We start from the raw sequence: 26,662 nt of genomic DNA on the forward strand, positions 1-26,662 counted from the left end.
AGGGTAACAATTTCGAGTTTTGTTATCCACAATCATCATTAAGACGTTTTTAAGTACTTATGACAAAAAATTATTTAAACTTATTTTTTTCTGATTTATTATTACATGCTCACCGGTATTGATCCCACAACGATGACAAGGTAAGCGAAATTAGAGTGTAGTGCCGTGACCCCCGCATCATGATGGCGGCCCCGGCAGTGTCCAGTCACTCCACTATGAAGTCCTCCCACCTCGCCTCCCTCACCCCGGACTGGATGAACAATGAAGTCCTCACTGGTGTAAGTATTCCGGGCCCCTGCTTCTCACCTGCAGCTAATGAGCCTGGCTTTGGCGTATTATAGCAGGGAGAGAGAGTTGGATACATTGGCCTCGTCATCCCCCACAGGCAATGTTTGTGTTGTTATGGCATTGTTCTTTCCTCCTCGCTGGCTATGGTGAAGTGATGCTATTAGCCGTTATTGTTGCAGGCAATGTGGTGGTGGTGAAGGTTCCTGGCGTATTAGATATTTATTGTGTGAAGCAAGGAAGGAGTGGGGAATGTCAAATCATTGTCAACAAACCTGAATGATTTGCCATAAAGATCCACGAGGTTCATTCATTCATCTGTTTTCCCGTTCGTCATATCTGTTTTTAAATGCTACAGTGGTTGTAGTCTCTCTCTCTCTCTCTCTCTCTCTCTCTCTCTCTCTCTCTCTCTCTCTCTCTCTCTCTCTCTCTCTCTCTCTCTCTCTCTCTCTCTCTCTCTCTCTCTCTCTCTCTCTCTCTCTCTCTCAATAGTAAAGCTGCAGTTTCATACAATTCATTTATGTATATTTCTTCATCTTTTGTCAGTGCATGAGAGGCTTAGGGAATGAGAGGCCTTAGTGTGGGGAAGGCAAACACTCACTGCTTAACACTAACATTAATTGTGTTTATTACTGGGTTTATTATCTATATTTAGGATTTGCTCAGTACTAACATCACCAAAGAACAGACAACCACACCTTTCATAACCATCTAAGAAAGCAAAACAAATTACTGTACCAGCAGCAAGGCGGCCACTTCATAGTGTCATAAATTTTTGGGCATGGGATTTTTGGCCTCCCTCAAACTCCCCTTATGCCTATTCACTACCACCCCCCCCACCCACCCACCAATGGACTCCCTGAAATTCATGCCAACTGCTGTCTGTCTGTCATTTCTTAATTTCATGATGGTAATAAGCATTTCAGAACAAGAGTTAACTAAACATTAACCTTAACATGTGATTTTCTTGATTTCATGATGGTAATAAGCATTTCAGAACAAGAGCTAACAAAACATTAACCTTAACATTGGGGATGGCAAGCCTCATTCTACCTTCCTTTAATGGGTCAGCTGCTGCCTATCAGTTTGATGGCCATGGAAGTCAGACTAACTGCCTTGCCCACACAACAGTTAAACTAAACATTGTAACACTTCTTAGCTACAAAATTTTTCACTTTAATCAGTTGATCACAACCCTTGTCTTTCTTGGCTGATGTGGCAAATGGCAGGTGTGCATGTCTACAGTAATCTTAACCAAATACATATGGTTCAATTGGTGTGGTTTCTAAAATTTATTCCTCTAGAAATCAAGGAACTTTTCTGCTGTTTAGCAGACTACTGAAATTCACTGATTTTCAATTAAAAATAGAAAAACAAAACTTAAAACAACTATCAGTAACCATTGTTGATATTTCAGACCTCCATCATGGCCGTGGAATTCGACGGTGGTGTGGTGGTGGGAGCCGACTCCCGCACCTCCATGGGTGTCTACGTCTCCAACCGCGTGACAGACAAGTTGACGCGGGTCACCGATCACATCTATTGCTGTCGCTCTGGCTCGGCAGCGGACACCCAGGCCATTGCTGACATAGTTGCCTCCCACATGGAGCTCCTTGAGTGAGTTGTGTAAAGTGAAGTAATGTTAAAATATCTTGCAGAAATTCTTCATGCCTTTGATTCCCCTTAATGGCCTAGTATATTAATCATAACAAAATTTCAATTGGTATTTTAAATGACAATGCCATCACTGATGAACCACTTATTTGTGGCACTCACTATTACATTATGTAAAGAAACAAGTATAAAGCTTTGGCATGAAAATTTATTTTCACAATAGACTTCAAAATTTTTACAGAAAACAGCTATTAAATGACTAGATTTAAAGCCAGCTAAATGAATGGAATATGAAAGCAGCACAATAATTATTTAGGGGTTTTCCTCAATGCATGACAACTTGCTAGTCAGACACCAACTCTGCAGGCCTTCTGCAATCTTCCACCTTTCCAGTAAATATCAGATACTAAAATAGTCTTTTCTAATATTCTGATTGCCATGTGTCACAGTGCTTTATTTCTGACTGTCAATTTATGTCCTGTGATGGGGTGTGTGATAAATGACACAATGTACTGTGAATCATTGATTTTAAAGATGTTTCTTCAAATTCACTGAGTGCTGTAAAAAGAATTTACAGAAATATTCACTTGTAATGAACTGTTTTATGTGTTCTCTATTGAATACCATCTTACACAAAGATGACATAGGAAGTGCAAAGAAAAAGTTATATTTCTCATAAACTTGTAGAGTGAAGCTGGGGGATCCACCACGGGTTCAGATTGCAGCAAATACATTCAAGGAAATCTGCTACAACTACCGTGACCAACTGATGGCCGGCATCATTGTGGCAGGTTGGGACAAGGCTAAGGGGGGTCAGGTGAGTCAATTTTTTTTACCTTTGTTAGTATAGCAATGAATAATTAGTACTATTGTATTAAAAAATGGTAATGTTATAGTTGCCTTTGGAAAAATAAGTAAAAGTAAAGAAATCTTTAATTTAACAGATCATGCATTTATTATTATACAGTCTTCACCAGAGAACTAAATATTAATGTACAGCATAAAATGAGACTCAAATAAAGTTGTTACAGGAATGGCTACTGGTGGGAAATCTGTGAGGAACAAGGTGAAGTGGCCCATGAGTGATAGCAGGGTTGGTTTGATTTAAAATGTATTTAAATCAGGAGAAAGATCATTATTTAAATCAAAAGTAAATATACTGTATTAAAAATTATTTAAGTTTTATATTGAGAGTAAAATATCTAGTGGTTTAAACTATATATATATACACACACACACACACAAGGAGGAAGGAAGATGTGAGGCAGTTGTACAGGAAAAGTATTAAGTGTACTTGTGCTGTACTGAGTGTACTGGTCTTGCAGCAAGTCAGGCACCAGTGAATTATTGCTGTCTGTTACAAGAAAAATATTCAGATGTATAAAATAGTAAGGTCTTTTTGTTGATAATAACAATAAATGTAATTATGAAGTTTAATGAACCTAAATTCTTTTTAATGCAAAGTAATTAACTTTAACAATAGATCTGATTAAACTTAGTCCTACTTATGAATTTTATATGAAAAACTCATGTTGGGTAATGTATATTAAACTATGATTTCATTTAACATTGGGTAAGTTTAATACAAGAAAATTATTTCAATAATTTTTTTTTTTTTTTTTTTTTTTTTTTTTCCTGAAAAAAAATCATTATTTTTTCCTACCTTGAGTGATAGAAAATGTGGCTCACTCCTTAAGACTTATATTGCAACAGTTATATATTACTTTCCTTCATTTGCCTTCAGCCAAATGAAGATTTGATTCTAGTTGTCTCTTCAAAATGCTGGCAACATTTTAAGTCATGAAAACCAACAGTCCTTGCAGAGGACTGTTGGTAAGGTAATGCTTCTATTTATATAGAGCTTATGCAGAATAGTGTTTATTAATAATAATACTTTCTATATTCTTTCAAAGGTTTACACAATTCCTCTGGGAGGGATGATTGTTCGCCAGCCAGTAGCCATTGGAGGGTCTGGCAGCACCTACGTTTGGGGTCACATTGATGCCGCCTACAGACCAAACATGACTAAAGAGGAGACAGTGGATTTTGTGAAAAACAGTAAGTATTATCTGTACTAAGATTGAAATAGTTCCTTTGCAAACTGTTAAGCAAGATGCCTTAACTCTACAGAATGTGTATGGAGTTACTAAAAAAAAAAAAAATGCTATTAACCCCTAAAGGACTGAGGGTGGTGGTGATTTTCATCCTGCTATGACCAGCCCTCCAGTGCTAAACATTGAAAATAGCATATATTCACACATCCTTTAAACTTAGCCTGCAATGGAGCAAATGAAATAAACATTTTATTATGCTTGCCAAAGATAACATACATTTATTTCTTGTAATTGATGGCAAGACAAACAGCCCTTCATAAGCTAAGGCTTTTTGGGCAAAAGGGATAAAGCTAGAAAAAATACATATATAATACACAATACAAAGGATATAGAAGATAGTAATAACTCATAATAAATAATTTCCAAATAATACAATTATTTATAATGCAGAAGAATACAAAATATTGAATGAACAGAAGAAAAAGAAATATGCAGGCTTAATGAGGAGAAAGTAGAGTTCAACAACAAATAGAGAGGGAGGAGAGAGATGAGAAAAACATAATGTTTGTTTTATACATCAATCAAATTTTGACAAATTAGTTAAGGAAGAAATATAAAGAATTAATATTTGAAAATATGGATAGTAAAGTACAGTACCTGTACTGAAAATATTACATATACCCTTACACTTACATGTGCACATATACACATGCATACACACTCATACACTCACATAATATGTACATGTACACATTATAAGTGAGAGGCATATTAGTAAGCCAAGAGAGTAGTAATATAATGAAAATCAAAGTGCAAATAGTTAGTTATTAAACACATTGTAAAAAAGTAAACATATTTTAACTAGTTTAGAAAAAAAATAGGGAATATATATATATGTACAACTTATTTTGAACAGAGAGAGTGCAAAGGAAAGGTGGGTATGCAGATAGATTTGACATTAAGCAACTAATAAAGGAACAGGAGATATTTCTTGTATTTGTTTTGAAAGGCTTTAAGGTTGGGTGAGTGTTTGATGCAAGGTGGGATGTCATTCCATATCTTTGGTCCTTGATACATTAGTGAATGTTTATAGAGGGAGAGTTTGTGTCTGGATAACCATAGACTCTGGTTGTGGGTGTGGTAGATATGGTTTGGTTCTGCAATGTTACTGATTGTTTCTTTGTGTTTGAATGTATAGGAGGAAATATTAAGTCTTGGTATGTCAGTAAGATTTCATATGTTTAGGGACTTGAATAATGGAGGGTGTGCTCACAGTAGTCATTACTATTAATTTTTCTGATGATTTTCTTATGTAGCACATTGAGATGATGTAGGTGGCAGGGGTAGGTGGTAGACCAAATAGGATTACAGTAATTTAGATGAGGGTAAATATGTCCTTAATATATACAGTTAAGAATATCTGGAGAAACATACGGTTTGGTTTTAAGAAGTGGAATTGTTCTGGATAATTTTAATGAGAGATAGGAAATGTGATTTCTCTCTCTCTCTCTCTCTCTCTCTCTCTCTCTCTCTCTCTCTCTCTCTCTCTCTCTCTCTCTCTCTCTCCAAGAAACTTTGTCTTACATACTCAACACCAAGTCTTCCTCTTTTTAGTGATGCCATCCAGATGCCTGAGTGCAGTGGTTATGGAGATATTAGTTGAAGATGAAAGACTTTTAGAGGGAGCATGCCACATGTCTACCATGTGTCCATTTTACCTGACTGGATATGGCTAGTACCTAATGAAAACAAGTGCTCAGAACTCTCTTCACACTTGCTAAAGTTTTATCAAGTTCCCATCTCTTTGCATTCTCACTAGGATGCAAATGGTCAAGTGCAAGCAGGTAATACACATAGCACTGAGGTCTTAGAACAGGAGAGAGCAGACAGGGAATCAAACTTGTCAGAATCATCAACACTACATTTAGCCATGGTGAGAGCAGGATAGAGACAGAGATTAGCCTAACTAGCTCACAGACAGTATTATCAAAGACTGAACTACAAAAACTGACATGGTGAAGTGACTATAGCCACCTCCAGTCCTTCAGGGGTTAAGGTAATGTCTCTGTTCTTGTGAGATTGGCTCTTGAGTCCCCTGAGCAGGGACATCTTCATGGAGCTGTAAGAGGGTCATAATAGATTTGGTTAAGTAATTTTTCCCCTGAAGTTGTTCATTTTTCACTCACCATATGGAAAGTTAAAAATCATGGACCTTATTTCTTACAGCAGTCATTGAATTAAGTGATGCTTGTTTTAAATTCTCCTCCCCCTTCATCCTCTCTCCCTCTTTATTATCTTTCATGTTTCTTCCACCACAAGTTAGTCTGGATGGTAATAAAAATAGCCTAGTAAAGACCTCAAAATCCTCCTCTTCCACCTTTTAACTTTTGATGGAAGGGACATGGTGGTGGTGTAGGAGAGGGAGAGGAAGAATAATAGCAGCTGGTTAAATAAACAGCCTAGTAAGTACCTCTGCCTCCTCCTCTTCCCCCTCTCATCCTCTTCCACCTCATCCTCTCTCCTCCACATCCCCCTATCTTTCCTTTCTTTCCTCATCCTCCCTTCCTCTCTTTTTCCTCTTTTTCCTCTCTCCTTACCCTCCCCCCTCTTTCTCTTGCTTCTACTTTTCATCTCTCTTCCCTATCATCCTTTTCCCCTTCTCCACCCTCCTCCCTCTCCTTTCCCTGTTCTCCCTCCTTTATCTCATGATCCCCCCCCCTCTCTCTCTCCATTGTGTGTGTGTGTGTGTGTGTGTGTGTGTGTGTAAAGTACTGATGTTACAACTGCATCAGGTATGTATCTTACAATGTGTTGCATTACAGCGCTGACCTTGGCTCTGACAAGGGACGGCAGCAGTGGTGGGGTGGTGCGGGTTGCCATCATCACTAAGGATGGAGCCGAGCGCCGTGTGTTCCTCCACAACGAACTCCCGCAGTTCTATCAGGGATAGTTTATTAAATGTTGTGTCATTATTATTCTTTGACAGACCTTACCTATAAACCCCCCCACTCCCTTTTTTTTTTGGGGGGGGAGGGGGGGAGGGGGAAGGGTTATAGCTGGATAAGCTACCACACATGCTTTGCTGAGAATGGTTTATCATTTGTACTAGGAATAGAGATAACATACTGTGAAGAATGGCTGGCATCCCACAAAGTCATTCAAACTGTTTTCATGCCAGCTTTAAAAGTAGATTTTCTCATGTGTCTTTGATACAGGTTACTTACACATTTATGTACTGAAATAAATTATTCAGGCAACATTTAGCTTTTTGTTAACAACAAGCAAATTTCTTATATGTAATTTACCCTAAATTTTTGTCAAGACTTAGTGATACATGCACAAACTGAGCACACAGGCAACCAGTCTTCTCCACCGTTATTTTGAATACAAGACTAGCATGCCATTTGCTAACAAAAAAAAAAAAATACAGTACATACTTACCAAATGGGTTTAAGTAAGGACCTGAAGACCAGTCCTTGCTTTTCTCCATGACATCAGCCACAAGTGCATTCTGGTGCTGCGGCAAGATGTAGCGACGGCTCCCCACAAGCAGACTGCAATCACTCCCCATTTCGGTCTTGCCAAAGCTGCAACAGTAATAATTTTGTCCTTGTCTTTAACCCCTTCAATACGATAACACCTACGTAGGTGTTGTGAAGCGCCAATGGAATATACAATGACACCTACATAGGCATCATGGTTGGATTCTATTTTAGTTGTTAAGCAATCCTGTATCCTGCCTTGACTTGTCTTGACAGTCTCTGTATTATGTCCCTGAGATTCTATTGCTCTTCCCACCCTCCCTGTTCCCACCAGTCACATAAATGAGCCATCCCATGCCCCACCCTCTATCCAGAATGAGGAAGTCTCATTGGCAGAGCCTTACATCATAGTTTCTCTCCCTTATCTTCCATATCCCCCTATCCTTCTCTTCATCCTATACCCCCTCCACCAGGGAGGGGAGACTGTAAGGTAGGGTGTACAGTTCCCTTCTTACCTTGTTCATTCCTTGCCCTCTTATTCTCCTCCCCCTTCCTCTTCCCTACATTTTCTCTCTCCCTCTGTGTGTGTGTGTGTGTGTGTGTGTGTGTGTGTGTGTGTGTGTGTGTGCTGATGCAGCTGGGAAAATCATTTTATGACAAATTATTGCTGATGAATGAAGGTAGTGGACGCGTGTCCATTACTTCTTTTTTACATGTGTGTGTGTGTGTGTGTGTGTTTTTATGTAGGAGGGACACCGGCCAAGGGCAACAGAAATCCAATAAAAAAAATAAAAAAAACCGAGATGCCAGTCCCATAAAAGGGTTCAAAGCAGTAGTCAAAAATTGAAGGATGTCTTGAAACCTCCCTCCTGAAGGAATTCGAGTCATAGGAAGATGGAAATACAAAAGCTGGCAGGGGGTTCCAGAGTTTGCCAGAGAAAGGGATGAAAGACTGATCATTCAGTCATTCATATATATATATATATATATATAGAGAGAGAGAGAGAGAGAGAGAGAGAGAATGTGACTTGACTCATGTGTAAACACACAGCTGCTCACTAATCTCTTTTCTGATAACTTCACCTTCCCTTCCTTTCCCATTTATTCCTCCTTCACCCATCAGCACCTCTTCTGTAATTTACTACCCTCCAACCACCCCAAATCATAAATGTGTGTGTGTGTGTGTGTGTGTGTGTCATACTTACACCTAGTAAAACACCAACTCTTGCCTCATATTTCTATGACAACTGAAAGGTTGGCTCAGAGAGAGAGAGAAATTATATTAGAAATTAGATGTTACCACTTGCAGGCTATATCTGAGCAACGTGTGTTTTTTTAAGTATCTGGAGTGGTGGTTAAAATTCTCTCTCTCTCTCTCCTTTGGTCTTTGGGTCTGGGAGGCATTTCCACTGCAGTTCTTGTAAGAATATTTTAGGGATTAGATAGTTTCCTCCCTCTAGTGGAACAACATAGCCTTATATATATAGACTGCTGGAAAGGGCCCTACTGCAGTAAAAAGTTGTAAAACAGCTTACCTCACAACAAATACTCTGTTGTAATTGACAACAAGTTCTTTATCAAAAAGATGCTTGATTGCTGCCAACAAAAGTCGGTTGTTGCAGTCCATATTAAACCAGCCACCCGGTGTATCTGAAATGTTTTTTCTCACTTGCATTAGTGTTATACCTATACAACTTTCAGCTATTTGTTATTTTTCTAACAAGTTAACTTCTGAGGCTGCATGTAAGAAAGAGCGAGAAAAAAAGAAAGTAATATAAAAATGGTAAATATATAAGACATCTTTCTATTTCTATCTTTGTTTTGTCTGATATCCACTGTCACTAAAGTTATAAATTACTTTGACATTGACTAACAACACCTAGGCTTTCATATCTTGCACAACTTCCTAAATAAATGGTTCAACAGGTCATCACTGTATCAACCCCCCCACAGCAATGCCTCAACCACAGCAACCTCAAAAACTATTATGCATTGAAATCCCTGATACATTTCAATTAAAATACCTACTCCCTTGTATAATCCTTACAAGCTATCCAACTCTACAATTTTTAAACATACCATCTTACAAAACTGCATCTACTGTCCTTTACTTTTCACTGCAGTTGTGAGAAAGACAAAAGACAATCTTCACATTACAAATGTATGAGCCACTTACACTTGCAACAAACAAAACATGTTCACCTGAACTGACACAAGTGGTAATGACAGCATGGAAGTAATCCATGACCCGAGGAGACACCACCAACACAATCTTCAAGGAGGATGTGGAAATAATTTCTTGAAGCCAACATGAAGGATTACTCAACTTTTCAAAGTTGCTCTCATCAAAGATGTCAAAAACCTAAAAAATACAAATACAAAATTTGAATAAAATCACAATCTAATGCATATAAACATTTAGCCTGTACTTCCAAAAAACTGTGAGAATAAAAATCTTCTATTGCTAACTTGAACATATAACTTCCACCTGGCCATGATCACATCATAATATATTTCAAACTATTCCACATGTAATGCACATCCTAGGCATCACCTGGCAAAGATGCTCCTTCAGCCTTAATATCAATTGTGTCACCATGGCAACATGAGCCTCACTGTCCTGGGCATACAAGATGAGGACTGCTGGTCTGTGCTTGCTTGCCCTCTCTAGTGCTACTCCTGAACTTTCATGCATGCCTTTGGACACTAACAAATTGAAGAATAATGTCCATCATTGAAAATAAACAATTACAAGGCCATCATTGAAAATAAATAATTGCAATGTCACATTATATACATATTTGCTATATGAATGATAACTTCTCCATGAAAGAAATGATGCTGATGTTTGAGACAAGAGTACCAAGTCCCTTGTTTCAACTTTTCATCAACATGATTTACACTTGATCACTAGCATAAAATGAAGATGCATTCGGTAATTTGACTTCTATACAAAAAAGATCATGGCAAACAGATAACTACTTCTCATAACATGGATATCAATATTATACTTACTAGCCACATTCTTCAGATGCTTCCTGAAAAAAATCAGCAGTGCGATGCTGATGAGGGATGCAACTCCCGCCACAGCTCCAAGGGGCACCACCCACCAGCTCTGTTTTCTGACTACCACCCTGCAAGATTATGATGCCAAGGAGAAGACATGAGTAAAAGTAAAGCAAAATTAAATTTGATATCCATATAGAAGGAGTGTTGTCAAGAACAACTATGAAGTCTATTCTGTAATGTTAATCTCCTGATTTAGTGGGTGACTGATATAGTGCTGTAATATTCTCCAGGGATCTGGTGTAAGTTTTGGCATGTGTTGTAAATTGCCAGACTTTTTTTTTTCCTTGCCTTTATAAATCTGTTAATCCCTTTAACCCCAAAGACACATGCAAATTTAAGCAAAAAAAATTCACACCTGAATTTAACTGGTTTTACTGATAACTTACAATTCTGAAGTTTTCAATTTTTTGTTTTTTGGATAACATCCAGATGGAGATATAAATATTCCCCCACGTACCCACACTCTGCAGACACCAAAGCTGTTCGCTTGTAACTGTAAAGAAATTTTAAAAATAATAGTCAATCTTAAGTTATTTATGCGTAATTTCTTAAAGGAAATGTTCATGAAAGTGGGTCACTACTATACACACATGATATCCCTCTTATTCATCCTGACTTCCTCTTAAGTTTGTATGAATGCCTTAATTACCTTGAACCCATAACAAGTATCCAGCAGAAAGTTCTCTTCTATGAATAAAACACTCCGATTGCCAGTATCTGCTATAACTTTGCTCTTATAGCAACTTAAGTCCTCAAAGCACTTAAGGATGGTAAGGTTCCATGACCGCACACGTTCATCTGAATGGATGGTAAGGTGAAGGCCGGTGATGCTGCAGTAACAAAAGATTATCACCATTACAAGTAAAAAATGGACAAAAGCAAAACTTAAGGCAATCTGGATTAATACTGACATACTTCATCTGAAAGTACTCACTCAAAGACATGGAAGGCAACACTGACATTAATTTCATCAGAGATATTCACAGGAGCAGAGCAGACACCTCCAGCTCTGATTCTCTGACATTTGGCCATAGGACACAGATAACCCTCTGGCTGAAAAGTACAAAATATCATTACAACTATAAAACTATTTTCCTTTACTCTTAAAAATTAAAAGCAATACTCAATTTAAGTGAGGCTAAAGGCTATGCCAAAATTGTCAATATAAATGGAAATACAATTACTGTTGCCTACTGAGATGCATAAAAGACCATAAAATATTAGTACCTATATTTGTGATGCCACTTCAGATCAAGATAAAAGAAATTAAATTCTTTAGCACAAAAATGTTCCAGTACAGTGAATCAGTTTGTGTATGTTCTAGTTAATGTGCAGCACACATCAGTTTGGATGAGGATTGGTATATGAATGTATCACATAAATTATCACAATCTTCAGTTCATGATTGTATGAGGTTGTGTTAGAGCTTTTATTTTCCACTGCTGTCTTTGCATTTCCTGAGTGGTTTTTTTTTTTTTTTTTTTTTTTACATTTAGCAAACAGGGAATAGAACAGATTGCTCTCATAAAACCATGACATCACTAAGAGAAGGAACCAACATGGGAACCTCTCTGGTCCCTCCCCAGATTAGAATGTACAGGCTATATTCATATTTGATATACCATGATACCCAAGACTTCTACATTGTAAGACACAACACATGCTTCACATTTGATGCCAGCACTCAAAAAGGTTGGCATGTATTCCTGATGTGAAAATTCACCTTATCAAAGGAACTGAATGCCAACGTCCGATTTCCGTCACATTCCAGTATGTCCACAACCCATGCACTTTTCCCTGAAATACCACACATGAAAAGATTACTAAAAGAAGACATATTACCATATTAATCCTGTCTCTACCCTCACTTAACTGCATGATTTGGTAAGCTGCTGGTAGCCACAAACATGTAAATAAGGGGAAAAAAAAATCAAAACAATGATGAGGAATTGCACAACAGAATCATGACAACTAATCAACATACCATACAAGCATTGCGATTCATTAGTTAAAATAATCTTGAAATGGTACTGTGAGCCGGTCTCAACACCACTAGTGTCCACTTCAATGTTCTGTACACAAGAGTTATCTGTGAAGAAGTCATAACAAAAAATAAGTAATGGTGGGATGAGTACAATGCAAAACATATCTATATTTAGCATCAGTTTAACTTAATATCTCAATAAGAGCTAAGAAATACTTCTCTATTTGTCATAAACTTTTTCAGCAAAAACTGGCATGAGGATCCAATTACAGACCTTCCTCCTTTTGTCCATCTACCCAATGGCCCAGAGTGGCTGCTACCACCACTAAAAAAAGCACTTTACATGTGCTACAGCACCTACAACAAAAAATTATTGAAACATAAACTGCTGCTGTATGCTGCTAATGTGATTAATATATTTCTGAATATCACATATTTCATCACAAATCATTGAAACATTAAGCACTCACATTTTTCAAAGATTATAGAACCACCTCCTTAATATTCTATACACATCATAAAGGTAGTACACTTTGTTCCTGCTTTAAAGTCTGTGGTGGAGAGAGAGAGAGAGAGAGAGAGAGAGAGAGAGAGAGAGAGAGAGAGAGAGAGAGAGAGAGAGAGAGAGAGAAATTCTTGGTTATGCAATGGAGAACAGCTACCTCCTGCTCTATGATCACTGGTCAGTAAAAATAAAAATATAAATAGTTTTAACAAAGTGCAATTTCTTTATAATTTAAACATCCACCAAGTTATTGCTTCTGACTATCTCAATATATAATGAAACTTTAATCCAAATGTACTACAAACAAAAAAACACAAACTTAACAACTACATAGCTCACAATACAGATGTGCCATTCCTGGCACATCAACACTGTGTTGTGAGAACAATACCAGTGAAATACTCTTTGTGTAGAAAATTCCAAGTCAGCAGATAACTTGAAATAAATGTGCTCTGTAAAATGTGTCTAACTGCTGTATGTCAATGAACACTGTGTACCAAAGATCAACATAATCTCACTGATTGTTTCAGCCAAATAACTTTTCTCACTGTTACAATTATGCATATGTAAGGCCTTTCTTTATATAAGCATCACATGGTTCCACAGCAACACACATCACAATTGACAAATGACATCACAGTACTACAATTAAAAAAATAAATAAATAAAATAAAGATAAAATATAACAGGATTTCCTGTGTGGTACATTTCTAAAATTACACAAACACCTCACAATGTTATCTTTTGTTCATCCTGTTTATGTAGTAAGATATCCAAAACTATGTTTCTGTAATATTGTACACAAGATAAAAGGGTATATCTGTGTTCAGTATGAAGTAAAGAACCTTTGAAAAAAAAGTAATTACATAATTATTCAACCTAGAGACCATGTAATTGTTTAGATTACTTGGTAATTTAATTATCAACAAATAAATGCAATGCTTTGTGTAATAGTACACTTCACCTATATACTGCACCAACATACCCACAAAGGAAGTAGCTAAGTACAACCATATTCTGAGGCTGCCTAGTTGTCATTCTTCTCATATTTAACCAAAAAAATAATAATTCTTAAAGGCACGATACAGAAACCTTTATCTTACTATATGTGAAGCAATAAAGTACTTAATAAATCGATTCAAAGACTTATTGAAAATATATACACAATTATGATCAAGTTTAATGCCAGCTGAACTATACCTGCCTGATATTCAACTGAAAACCGGTAACCAACACAAGACATCTCAATAGCACCTTGTCATAGCTATGCAGCAGAGGTATCCTTCGTCTCTGCTCATCACCTTTTATGACACTCAACCATGGAAGTTTTCTTTCAACACAGCCGCTAAGTGTGTGGCCAGGCTGTGTATTTCAAATAATAAAATACTGATATACACAGCTTGGCCACACACAAAAAATTTTAAGATTATGGTTATGTAAAACATGTCACATTAAGTTTCTTATTATTTGTACTTCATTATAATAATATTCCAAGGGTTTATGTAAAGCAGTTTGCTGGAATCCTTAGTTTTACAATAAAATAAATAAATAAATAAAATAGCATCATTATGTCACCTTCACCTTGCTACTACCACATACCACCACATGGGATCCATAACTATATATACATACAATATCCTCATTATAAATATGAATAAAAACAACTATGCAAGCTTACTTTTTATTAAAGCCTGAAGCCTCATTCACTTACATTGATACTTATTTGCATTATAAGATGATTTTGGTTATCAGCAGAGATGGCTGTCAAATCCAGTGAAATATTAACATCTCTATATCTCAACTTGTCACTGGCATTTCTTAATTCCTTACACTGCACTTTTCACATCAACATCATGTTAGTAATGATATAGTAAACACAGCTATTCTTTTCCAAACAACTGCAGCAGAGTCTATACCATACTGATTAATAATGGTTGCTCTAAAAAAAAATTTAAAAATAAAAAAATAAAAATTGCAGCTTCCAAAGACAAATAACTTATTATGTAGCAAATATCACTTTTTAACATCTCTTTCCCTCCACCTGTGGTCTCGGTAGGGATTTCCCACTTCATCCCCTGCTGCCCTTCCTCTGCCCTGCCCTCTCCCCTGCCCCCTGCCCCTCCCTCGTCCACGACCTCTCCTCTGCATTCTGGGATCTGCCTCCTCCTTCTTGGCACGGAAAGATCGTGTCCTGATAACCTGCCGAAGGTCAGGCAGCACTTCTTCAAATTCCTTGATGACTTCCTTTGTTATTGGCTGAGTCATCCATCTTATAGCAGCTGAAAATTTTGATGAGAATCTTTAACATTATATATACAGAGTACATATATATACATAAAACTATTTCATTTAACATCCTCTTTTTTTCCTCTCAAGTCTGGACAGTCACATTTTGGGAATAAAAGGTTTCCTCTCCTGGATGCCTTTTCTTGATGGGGAGCAGTTTCATTTCAGGTGATCTTCTATGTAAGCTGCCTACCAAGGCTATCACACTCCCTCTTCCTCAGACTAATTGCACCATGTGATGTAGTTTCACTCTCTCTCATTATAGAGGAAGGGGGTTGTTGCATAAAGACTGGAAGACATACTGATAGCCACATAATGATAAAATCTTTTTTACTTATAACAATGGTAGTGCTGAGTGACTATGTACAGGTGTATGTACTATGTACCATCACTAATCCAGCAATCACTACTCCAGCTCCATCACTAATCTGGCACTATTTTTGGCTAGTGTAATTTCAAATTTCCCAGGTTGCTACTGTTTGTTGGTGCTACTTGCTGCATAATCAGTTGGCATCACTTTCAAACACAGAGGAGCCATTCCAATTTGTTTTCCTCCATTCATTATTAAACCTGCTCAGTTTTAGCTCCAGTCATGGCTCCAGTAAATAAAGGAAATGCTTCTCATTGTGTAAAGCACAAACACTGTACATTAGCATCCATAAAAGATAAGGCTGAACTTCTGAAAAAAAATTGACAGTGGTGTGTCTGTGTGAAGCTTGTGTGAATTATACAGCATTGGCTCCCCAACAGTTTATGACAAAGAAACAAAGAAAATTGCAGATTTTTGCTAACAGTATCAGCAATACCAATGTTGTCAATACTGACCAGAAATTAATTCATGGTATTGGTGGGAAAAGTGGTATCAGTACAGCCCCATTTATTAATCAACTTGTACTGGTTTATGGAGTATTTTAAAGGCAGGATAAGGTGGTTAACTGTTGGGTTAAGTGTATTCTAGCTAACTTCTCTGTAATCAGTAAAATCACCATAGTGGAACCAGACTAACTTGGTACTTGGGATGTTGGCTGTTGCCACCTCAATCCCAGAGTGACCTGACCTGACAATGGACAGCAGGGTGCGGCCTAGGAGATTCACGTGTCAAGGACATTTAGGGGGCTGCGCCACACGTCCTATACATGTTGCCAAGTGTTCCACAAGATATATAGTGTTGTTCCATCATCAAATCAAAAGCCATTCAAAAAAATGTGCAGTCATATGTAAAAACTTATAATTTTGGAATAATTAAGGCAAAGGATGACAGTATGAGTGAAAGGGAGGTGTTCATATGCCTGTTCACTCTGAACGTGACACCAATGTGGGACAGGAACAGCCAACACCCCGAGTACCAAGCTAGTCTGGTTCCATTATAACATGGCAGCTTACAGGTCCAAATTATGCCACATTAGCAATAGTCAACCAGTACTCAAGTGTTGATGGAATTTAAGATTCACTAAAGCTAATAAGCAGTTTTGCAATAAAAATGAATTAAGGATTCCAACATGAGGTTGGAATATGGGAAAAAGAGGATTAAAGCTAACTAAACATGCAATTCCCTGTAGTTACTGCATTACTCATACAAAATTTCAAAACAAAATAATTGGACAAACCTTCAATCTCACGGTCATCATCATGTATGAAGAAAGGCCTTTTTTTCACTTTTTGGTGAACAGTAACAAGCGGCCTTGGGACACTTACAGGTGGTGCTACCACTGCTTCCTTCTCAGCTTCTGTAGTAACTGCTGGCAAAAGAGGTTTGTAAGACATTACAAAGAACTTGAAACTTGTAACATTTAAGTTTCTCTAATATATTTCCTTTTACTGCACCATTTATCATCGAGACAGCATAATAGTAGGAGGGCTCTAGATGTTATTCCTCCATGTATTAGGTACTGTATGTGCAAACTCCTCTACACAAGCATGAATTTATGTATTGTACAGTAAGTAATAAGTAATACATAATACATTGACTTTATTTTCTAACTTACCTTCTTTATTAATCTTGGAAAACTGAGCCAGCAAGCTGAAGCCTGACATGTTCTGGCCAAAACTTAGGTCTTTGGACACTTTCACATATTTGCTATTGACTTCAGTTTCTGATGGCATGGTCTCATTTATAGCCTAGAAAGTGAAGTGGGAAAAGTCTGTTAAACAACTACATAGCAGCAAAAAGGTCTAGCAATCACAAATGCGGTAAGTAAAGAATTTACATATGTACATGAAACCTACCTATAGTTATGCTCCTCACCACCACCACAAGGAGGAGGAGGAGGAGGAATACAAAGGAATACAAAGGAAAGCCAAACAGCAACAGACCTTTTGATCCTTGCACGGTTGTTTGGTAACTACTTCTAACTAGCTACAGGGAAGAGAGACAGAACAGCACAGCAGAAGGTTCCTCTCCACCCACCACTCCCTCTAGCTTGCACTGTCACGGAAATAGTTTGGAAAAATACCATGCAGTATGGAAAAACTGAGGAGGAGGAGGAGGAGGAGGAGGAGGAGGAGGAGGAGGAGGAGGAGGAGGAGGAGGAGGAGGAGGAGGAGGAGGAGGAGGAGGAGGAGGAGGAGGAGGAGGAGGAGGAGGAGGAGGAGAAGAAGAAGAAGAAGAAGAAGAAGAAGAAGAAGAAGAAGAAGAAGAAGAAGAAGAAGAAGAAGAAGAAGAAGAAGAAGAAGAAGAAGAAGAAGACAAAGAAGAAACAGCAGAAACAGCAGCAAAAGCACAACAACAACAACAACAACAACAACAACAACAACAACAACAACAACAAGTGGTAGCAGAAGAGGAATAAGCAGCAGCAGCAGCAGCAGCAGCAAAGGAGCACACCTGCCTTGGTCTCCCTACTTTTTTTTTTTTTTCATGTAAGAGGGGTACTGGCCAAGGCCATAATATATATATATATATATATATATATATATATATATATATATATATATATATATATATATATATATATATATATATATATATATATACACAGTAGGGTATGCAGCAACAAACACAATTTGTTCCAATGTAGCATTCATTATGGCAAATGTGCATTATGACGACTGAAGAGTCTATGGGAAAAAATTAATTGGTTCCTGGGAACCTGAAAATAAATACAAAAATTCAACATTTTTTTAAACATATATAAAAATGAGCACATTTGCACTACTACATTCGAGATAACACAACAAATATATACAGTGCCCTCATGAGTTTTGCATCTAGTTCTAAACTCTTACCATCCTGAGTTTAGCACATTATCACCCCAAGCTTTGCACTATTTTCAGAAGTGCAGGTCACATTTACCTACTGTCAGCATCACACATATACATACAGTAAACTCCATAAGTTGGAGCCATCTCTCTCTCTCTCTCTCTCTCTCTCTCTCTCTCTCTCTCTCTCTCTCTCTCTCTCTCTCTGAAAGATAAGAACAATACTAAAGATTGCTAAAATAGAATGGGACTGATTGGGAATGAAAATGGAATTATGTATATAGAGTTAGAAAGGATAAAGCAAAAATCACATCAAATGAATGAGAGGGAGAGACAGTGAGGTATCACTCCCTTGTCCCTTATCTCTGACAGATAAGGGGGAGGGGAGGTGACAACAAGGGAGGTCTGAGACAAGACAAAAGAAGGGAGAGGAGAGGAAAAAGGGAAGGAAGGTACAGGCACCTGGATAGGTGAGCAACGGCTCACACAGTTAGTCTTGCAAGTTTCAATTTGTTATTCCGATTAAATTTTTATCAAAATTTCAGTGCCCGCACAAATGGCAAAGTTCATTTTGGCAGTTTTGGTTCATTATTCCAATTAAATATTTATTAAAATTCCAATGCTCACATGAGTGGCAAGTTTGCTATGCCAGTTTTGGTTCATTATTCCAATTAAATACTTGTTAAATTTTAGTGCATTATTGTAGTTGTTCATTATAACGACCATTACGGTGTGTGTGTGTGTGTGTGTGTGTGTGTGTGTTCAGATGAGTGAATGGAAGGATGTCAGGTGTGTTGAGGAGAGGAAGAGATGGTGTGGCTTTTCTCTTAAGTACAAGGGTAAAGAATTGTAAGACAGAACATATCAAATTTAGGGTGACCCCATGTGTAACTGCCACCTAGGAATATAGACAGATCTCTTGCCACCAAGAACACACTACCATGCACAGCCTTGAAATTATGATTTGCAAGTAAAGCTAAACAAAATAATATGCATGACCTTGCATGGTAAGGACAGTATTATCACTGCCATGTTCTGCTCCTTCCCCTCAACCAAAAGTAAATTTAAACTTACTGGCTTGTCTGCTGCAACTTTGTCTTTGTTTGGCTGGTGCTCAGACAGGGTGTGTTCTTCCCCCATGACCTGGTCTTTGTCATCAGCTGCACTTTTTCCTCCACTGAGATATCAGAAAAAAATAAATGAGTAGTGATGATTAAAAAATAATTGGAGGTAAAACAAAAAAGTAAAAAATTATGTAAGTTCCAAGTTAAAAACCTTAAAATTTAGAGAACTTACTTCACATTCTCTGTTTTTAATGTAGAAACATTTACTACTAATGTACAGCAGGATGACTAATTAAGCATGTAATTCAATGAAGACCTAATATCCTGCTCCTTGCTCTTAAACATGGTTCATAACTATTACTTGTAAATTCCTATGCAATATACTAAACAAATTTAACACAATGGATCAGTGAACACTATTTTTTTATTTTAAAGTATAATCTGTGACATACCTGTGAGGGTCATCAAGGCTTTCCAAAATATCCAGCTGTGTCTGCTGCTCCTCCCTCACATCAGTGCAGCTGCCAATGCTGTTAGAGTCTTCCTCAACAGTGACATCAGTGTCTTCATCCTGGTCAACTCTGGGGGAAGCTGCATCCTGAAAGCAACATTAATGGATTATCAGCCTTGGTATTTTGATTAAATCATCTAATGAAAACCTACAGTGAACTGTACATTTATTGACTCAGTACAAAAATTCATGTACATTACCAAAAAATACTCAGCTTTTGTAATAGCTCTCCGTTTTTCTACTGTCAAGTGTGTCTAAACACTTGCTGATGGTTTATGGTTCAAACTAGTAAGAATATCAACAAGAAACAGATAATATAAAACAATAACTCACCTGTGATGCTTTGGTTCCTCTGTGTGATCCACAGCCAGGCTTAGCAGACTTGCCACCTTTAACCCTTCCACAGGATTCATCTTGAGCAACTTCATTTTCATTATCAGAATCAGCCCACACTGAACTAAACTGTTTAAAGCTAGACAAAATTCCCTCTTCAATCTCATTTTTCTTTTTTTTCTTTTCTTTCTTTGCAGAGAGCAAATGAGATTCTGTCTGTAAAATTTCTCCTCTAGTTTGTAAAATTTTCTTTTTTGGAGATAACAAGTTTTCGTCACTGGTATTACATTCTTTCCTTTTCTTTGAATGTTTAGTGTCAGTTTTTACAACAGTTTCTTCTCTGGAAACTCTCTGTCCTTTGGATTGCACAAGACTACCTTCTGTATTTATTACATTTGCTTCTTGACTTTTTATGGCCAAACAGTCTGACCTTCCAAAGTAAGTGTTCTCTTCTTGCTTCTTGGCAGCTCGTTCCCGGTTCAAGCGATCCAGAAAACTCTCCTTTGCTCGCTCCACCCTCAGGTGAGAGCCCTTCCATGATGCACCATTTAACTGCTGAATACCTGCAAACAACAATAAAGACTACAAAGTTTCATTTCTTTGTAATTCTATTTCATTGATTTGTAATCCTATCAAGTTAACTTTGTTCAAGAAAATGTTCACTATAAAAGATCACCGCTGCATTATAACACACAGAAAATATAATTCAGAAATGTGATCTGACACATACACTGTTCCACCTGGGATGGTGCTGCATCTACATTTACATATGCAAATCTGAGTAGCACTTTTCCTTCCGGATCAGTCTTCTCCTTGAAATCAATGCTGGCGACAGGTGCATAACGTGCCACCTTCTCTCCAAGCTCCTGTCTGTCAACTTTATCACTCAGTCCTCCAATAAATAACCGTGTGGAAGCCATTTCTTGTCTTTTGGCTGTAGTAAAGAAAATAATTAGATGGATATTCTCAATTAAACATCAGTAATGATTATATAATACAATTTTGAAAGACTGCTTCTATGCTTACAGTGATGATGTTCTTATGACAGCAACAAGCCACACATCAACACATGTTGTCATGTCACACATGGTGCAGGGGTTCATGTACAGATTTTGAGCTTTGCTTTTTTTTCTTTTTTAGTAACAGAATAACTTTCTCAGAAAACTGTGAACTTTATCATTTATGATGGGAGGCAATCTCTGTTTAAATTAAAGAGATCTTCTTCCACCAGAAACAAATTTAGACATACACAAAATTCTTGTAAACCACTGACAAATCATATTCAACACTGAGATATATAGAGTTTCCTTCGTACTGCATGGATTATTATTATTATTATTATTTATTATTATCTTTATTTTTCATTTCCTATATAGAGATTTCTCCTGCCTTGAATGTGGTGTGGTTAACAGTATATCAGAGCACCAAAGAACCTTGTAAACCATCTTTAGAAAGTTACATACTCATAGGTAGGGTTTGGTTAAATTCAAACATCAACTTGTGTTACCTACAAACTTTTGCAGAATAATAATTTCTCTAGAACAAGTGCACTAATCAAGAGTTACCTAATTAAAAGAATGTTTATTATAAAAGTTAAAAATGCATGTTAACTGTCTGTTTCCAACTTGCCATTAATAAAATTAGTAAATTTGCAGTTTCAACCAGTACTCACATCCTCTTTATTTCTTTCACTAAAACCAACAAGCATAGAGGCCTAGTGGGAATGCATTTTTTTTTGGGGGGGGAGGAGTTGGGAGAGCTGAAATGAGGCATTTTCGTAATCTGAAAAGTCTAAGTATGACAAACGGCACATTTCAAAATATGCTCACTTAACATAACCAACCTAACCTTGGGGCTTTGCCCACCCCCCTTAACCCCTCTTTAAGGTCACCAACCTAACCTAACCTCCTAATCCTCCCATAAGGTAAACTAACATAACCTAACATTTTATAACCTACATTCTGACAGTCATCACTACATACCAACAGTAATTACCTAACAAAAAGTACCTGAAGAAGAAGTTCAGGGAATTGGCGGTAACCTACCAGTTCATATATTCACAACCAGCACAAGCCTCTTCCATGTAGCCATGGTCTAACTGACACAGCAGAGCCAGTCACAGGTGCTCCTTCCTCCTCTAAACACATGTCCCTGTATAAGATTGGCCAATAAATTTCCTTGTGACAATTTGCAGCAGGTAACCCTATGTCATCAAAGGTCTTAGCACATAACTCAACATCACATCACCATTACAAATGCATATCATTAATAACAAATATATGAACACACTTAGTGTCCTACAAGAGACGACTTGAGGTGGAGCTAAGCTAGAACTAACTTAAACCTTTAAAATTATCATCTGAAGTTATTAATTTCCAGCAGGATAAAATGGGGTTAGAAATTCTCTAAACAGTGAGATGTACATCCTGCAAAGGGCTATAGTTAAATACGTTGTATTGGTTGAAACTGAAATACTACCATAAAATTTGCTATACAACAGATTTCTAAGCACTGCTGTTAGTTTGACTTACATGGTTTAGTGACGTTCTCTCATTAGGAGGCTAAGTGTTTGGTTGTATCTAGTTTTGAAAAGTTCTACACTGTCATGTGGCCAGGGTGAAGAGGGCAGCTGAAGGGAGTAGGGTCTGGAACAGCCACCACCTGACGTTGCAGTGTTAATTTGGGTGGCTGAGGGCCCGAGGGAAACAACTGGTCCATTAGTATTGAAACTGCTTTCCCATGCCAACACTCCACTTTCCCACCACACCCCCGAAATGTGGAGCACTGGGGGAAAAGGCTAGCGTGAAATTAAAAAAAAAAAAAGTACTGCACGACACTGCGAACTTTGAACCCTAACAATGCCTGGGCCTAATGAGCTCTGCCTGAACTGCCTCTTCCCTTCACAACACTAACACCAGTCAGATCCCCTAGCCTTGAAAAGAATCATGAAACAAGTCACAGAAATGTGGAAGCCTTAAAGATACTGCATGACAAAGAGACCAGTGAGAGATGTATCACCTGCAGTCCAAAGTGACGACGTGGTGGCCACACGGGTATCCTGACATCACACACGTGCGTCCCTCCTCAACTGTTTGTCTCAGGCAGGCTGCAGGCCTTTGAAACGGTGCCCATCATTCTTTCTCCATATCGCTCCCTAATGATATTGTTTGATTTTATTAAATTTGTTGTTACATATGAAAATTACAACAAAGGAAGGGGGTGGAGCGATTGATTCTTCTATTGCATGATTGCTACAAATGATTGTTTTCTTCTCTCATTAGCGATATGCAAGGTCAATTTATTACCATCATAAAGCATTGAAGAATTTTCACTTCATGTATATGTCATCATCATGAGGACTCCATTGACTTTTTTCCTCTTACTAGGCAGCACAAAAATCAAAGGAAGCGGAGAACAGGACACAATGAGTACGTGTATAGTATGACAGAAGTCAGTACGTACATCTTTACAGATAAACACGCCACCCTAGGCACCTAGCCACAAATATTAAAGAACAATATACGTTGAATCTTTCGCTATAGTAAGAAATGTGAATATGAGAACATTAGAGGCACCTCGATCTCCTCCAATTTTGGATAATCCTTTGTGTTCTGCTCTTTAGAGACTGGTGCCTTCAGTGTGCCTTTTTTTTTCTATTTTTTGTAGTCCTTAGCCAGAGCCTCTCCTACATAAAACAAAGGGAAAAGTTTAGCAAGGTGCCGTTGAAAGAGCAGAGTCATCCCCCACCCACCCCCCCCTCCCGAAAGGAAGGGTGTGTGGCACAGGAACCACAACAACGTTCTGCTACGGTGTTCCCAAGCTGCCCTACTCCTGTGTTGCCTTCCGTGGCGCAAGGGCTGGACGCCACCTTCCTCAGTAGGAAGCCCCGTACTGGTGTGTAGGTGTGAGGCGGGAAAAGCCAACACCCGTGATGGTGGTGCCTGAGGAGGATTCATGCTTGGCTGGCTAAAGAAAAGAGCCAGAGGGAGCATCCAGGCGCGCTACATCAGCTGTCTCCTGCGTCGCGACCTGGCCCAAGCAGACATGTTCGTGGCCGAGCCAGTACAGTCCCTGCTCAGCCACAACCTCAAGGTGGGTCTGTGGTCTGCCAGCTCACCACCTTAGCAGATTGCCTCATAGTTCAATATTAGTCATTTCTTAAATTTCATGACGTAATTCAAAATGTTTGATCAACGTGATAATGTAAGTAAAAAGTTGGTATCTGGAAGATTCAGTTTACCAAAGTAATATCCAAGCCCTCTATCTTACATAATTTAATGTTCCAGCAATCCCTTCACCACAATTTCACGATTCCTATTTTTATCACCATTACTTCATTTTATTTAAATTTGGTTGTTTGTATGATGAAACCTATCACAAATTAGTTTTAACATAAAACGGTAAAAAAAAAAATAAATAAATAAATAAAAAGCAAGGGAAAAAAATTAACTAAATCTAATCAAAATGTCAGGCAGGCTCCACATGCTCAATTTTATGCTCTGGCTTAACAGCACAGGCAAAACCTGCAGTGTTAAAATGGAGTATGTGGATGAAGAATTATCCATTATACATATATGTCAAGAAAGGGTTGCCAACCAGGTGAGAATTCACACAGTTTTAACTGTACGGTCCAAAATCTTGGCCTGTGCGATATCTGTTGATGAGAGAAAAGTTAACTGTACGATTTTTAACTGTGCTGTTAAACTGGAGCATGTGGAAGCAAATCCAACAGTGTGCTTAGTCTGCACACCATGGCTGTGATGTCAGGATGTCTGACATCCAGAACTGTTTGAGGGTGTTTTTAGTGGAGTTTATTGAAATTTACTGAAGCTATGAATGCCATTCTCTGGTATAATTTCACTCAGGGCCTGTGATGACATTGCTTTTGTGTACCATAGATTGCTATAAGATCTTCCTGTTGCCAGAAGTCTGAGTGTAGCAGTCAGATGTTCATCAGGGATAATGGCTTTTCTCATTCATGTTTCCTTTTGCTCAATCAGAGGAACAACCAAAGATATGAGCTGCAAATGAAGGTAGTTGTATCAGTCATAAATTTGTAACTTCAGCTCCTCCAGTAAGATTAATGTGTGAAATCTGCTTTCTCTTCAACAGACATTTTTACACCAGATCTTCCTCTGGCCTCTCTCTCTCTCTCTCTCTCTCTCTCTCTCTCTCTCTCTCTCTCTCTCTCTCTCTCTCTCTCTCTCTCTCTCTCTCTCTCTCTCTCTCTCTCTCTCTCTCTCTCTCTCTCTTCTTAAACTTAAATGGTGCACCCTAGTGCAACAACAGCCAGAAGCAGGTCTTCATCGTGTCCATCCATGTCATCTGGATAATACTGAGTGAAAACTGTAGCATCTGGAGGCATTGGTGGAATTCCATTTTAACTGTGCCAGTTTTGTCTGCACAGTTAAGCCAGAGCAAAAAATTGAGTGTGTGGAGCTGGCCGGCCTAATGTTTAACCCTGTGGGGATTAACCTCGTAAGTGTGCAGGGCACTAGTAAAACGATACCTTATTGAGGAGCCCAGCCATCTCTCCCACCAACATGAGGAAAAGGCAAGCCACCTAAGTAAGGCATTATTCTGCTAATGCTGAGAATGTTTATAGGAGGGACAGCAAATATCCACAGACTCAACGTCCATGGGTGTCTTTGTTACCTAAGCCCCAGGGATGTTGAAGGATCACTGTGTAACCAGATCATGCAGTTTTATGTGGTTGCTGATTGGCTGGATTTGTTCTTAGAAATTAAACTTTTTTTTTTTTATAATCCACTCACCAAATAAATCACAAATGTACATGAAAATAATACAGTTTTGATATATTGCATTCCTTTTTTTTTTTTTTTTTTTTTTTTTTTTTTTTTTTTTTTTTTTTTTTTTGCAGCTGGTTGTGCTGAACAGCGAGGGCCGTGACTACTCCTTGGAGGTACCAACAGACATGACAGTAGAGCAAGTGAAGAAAATGGCAGTAGGTCACTTCTTCAACCCTTTGGAGGCAGTTGGAGGGGATGACCGAACATCTGCAGATGGCTGTAAGACAGGAGGTGGAGGGCGGTCATACCGGCTGGTACTGGTGCGAGAGGCACGACCTCTCATGGAAGCCAACTCCATTCAGCTAGAACAACTCCTTGACAATGGTGAGTCATCCAACCTCAATAAGTCCTTTGAGAGACCTTTGTTACATTATTATACAGTAGTTTGAATGCAGAGCTCTTTTACTGTGGTTTGCTGACTAAATTAACATAAGTGTTACAACTTTGTAAGATCACTCATGTGCACT

The 26,662-nt window shown here is 38.1% G+C and overlaps 4 protein-coding genes across 9 annotated transcripts in view; 2 read left to right on the top strand and 2 right to left on the bottom strand.

Moving 5' to 3' along the window:
* Positions 1-123: 123 nt before the first annotated feature.
* On the top strand, positions 124-7,212 carry LOC135103771 (proteasome subunit beta type-6-like). Its single transcript, XM_064010486.1, has 5 exons — positions 124-278; positions 1,703-1,902; positions 2,587-2,716; positions 3,813-3,957; positions 6,776-7,212. Exons 1-5 carry the CDS (start codon positions 180-182, stop codon positions 6,901-6,903), a joined length of 702 nt encoding a protein of 233 aa, XP_063866556.1. The 5' UTR covers positions 124-179; the 3' UTR covers positions 6,904-7,212.
* Positions 7,213-7,506: 294 nt separating this feature from the next.
* On the bottom strand, positions 7,507-14,122 carry LOC135103769 (uncharacterized). Of its 2 annotated transcripts, none has more exons than XR_010270194.1 (12): positions 13,542-14,122; positions 12,959-13,039; positions 12,763-12,845; positions 12,489-12,593; positions 12,228-12,301; positions 11,439-11,557; positions 11,154-11,334; positions 10,891-10,997; positions 10,451-10,569; positions 9,990-10,141; positions 8,971-9,797; positions 7,507-7,540 (listed from the first exon to the last, which is right to left on the bottom strand). XR_010270194.1 is itself a non-coding variant. In XM_064010484.1 (12 exons), coding segments are annotated over exons 2-12 (1,221 nt in total). In that variant the 5' UTR covers positions 12,961-13,039; positions 13,542-14,122; the 3' UTR covers positions 8,474-8,966. The 2 variants fall into 2 exon arrangements, 1 of the variants encoding a protein (XP_063866554.1); XM_064010484.1 differs by lacking the exon at positions 7,507-7,540 and having other exon boundaries at positions 8,474-9,085; positions 9,638-9,797.
* A 540-nt stretch (positions 14,123-14,662) lies between these two features.
* On the bottom strand, positions 14,663-23,555 carry LOC135103767 (nucleolar protein 8-like). Of its 4 annotated transcripts, none has more exons than XM_064010480.1 (9): positions 23,404-23,550; positions 22,431-22,536; positions 21,116-21,319; positions 20,386-20,948; positions 19,994-20,139; positions 19,552-19,654; positions 17,265-17,397; positions 16,887-17,018; positions 14,663-15,272 (listed from the first exon to the last, which is right to left on the bottom strand). In XM_064010480.1, exons 3-9 carry the CDS (start codon positions 21,303-21,305, stop codon positions 15,007-15,009), a joined length of 1,533 nt encoding a protein of 510 aa, XP_063866550.1. In that variant the 5' UTR covers positions 21,306-21,319; positions 22,431-22,536; positions 23,404-23,550; the 3' UTR covers positions 14,663-15,006. The 4 variants fall into 4 exon arrangements, with proteins under 4 accessions (XP_063866550.1, XP_063866552.1, XP_063866551.1 ...); XM_064010482.1 differs by having other exon boundaries at positions 16,887-17,015; positions 23,404-23,549; XM_064010481.1 differs by lacking the exon at positions 22,431-22,536 and having other exon boundaries at positions 16,887-17,015; positions 23,404-23,555.
* Positions 23,556-24,128: 573 nt separating this feature from the next.
* LOC135103766 (ubiquitin-associated domain-containing protein 1-like) overlaps positions 24,129-26,662 on the top strand; it is a 9,786-nt gene continuing 7,252 nt past the window's right edge. The window contains exons 1-2 of one of the 2 annotated variants that reach the window (XM_064010478.1): positions 24,129-24,477; positions 26,267-26,519. In XM_064010478.1, the coding sequence (XP_063866548.1) occupies positions 24,340-24,477; positions 26,267-26,519 (391 nt within the window). In that variant the 5' untranslated portion in view covers positions 24,129-24,339. The remainder of the gene's footprint in view (positions 24,478-26,266; positions 26,520-26,662) is intronic. The other variant, XM_064010477.1, reaches the window with a different exon arrangement.

The sequence above is a fragment of the Scylla paramamosain genome, chromosome 9 (assembly GCF_035594125.1).
Source record: "Scylla paramamosain isolate STU-SP2022 chromosome 9, ASM3559412v1, whole genome shotgun sequence".
Lineage (NCBI taxonomy): Eukaryota > Metazoa > Arthropoda > Malacostraca > Decapoda > Portunidae > Scylla > Scylla paramamosain.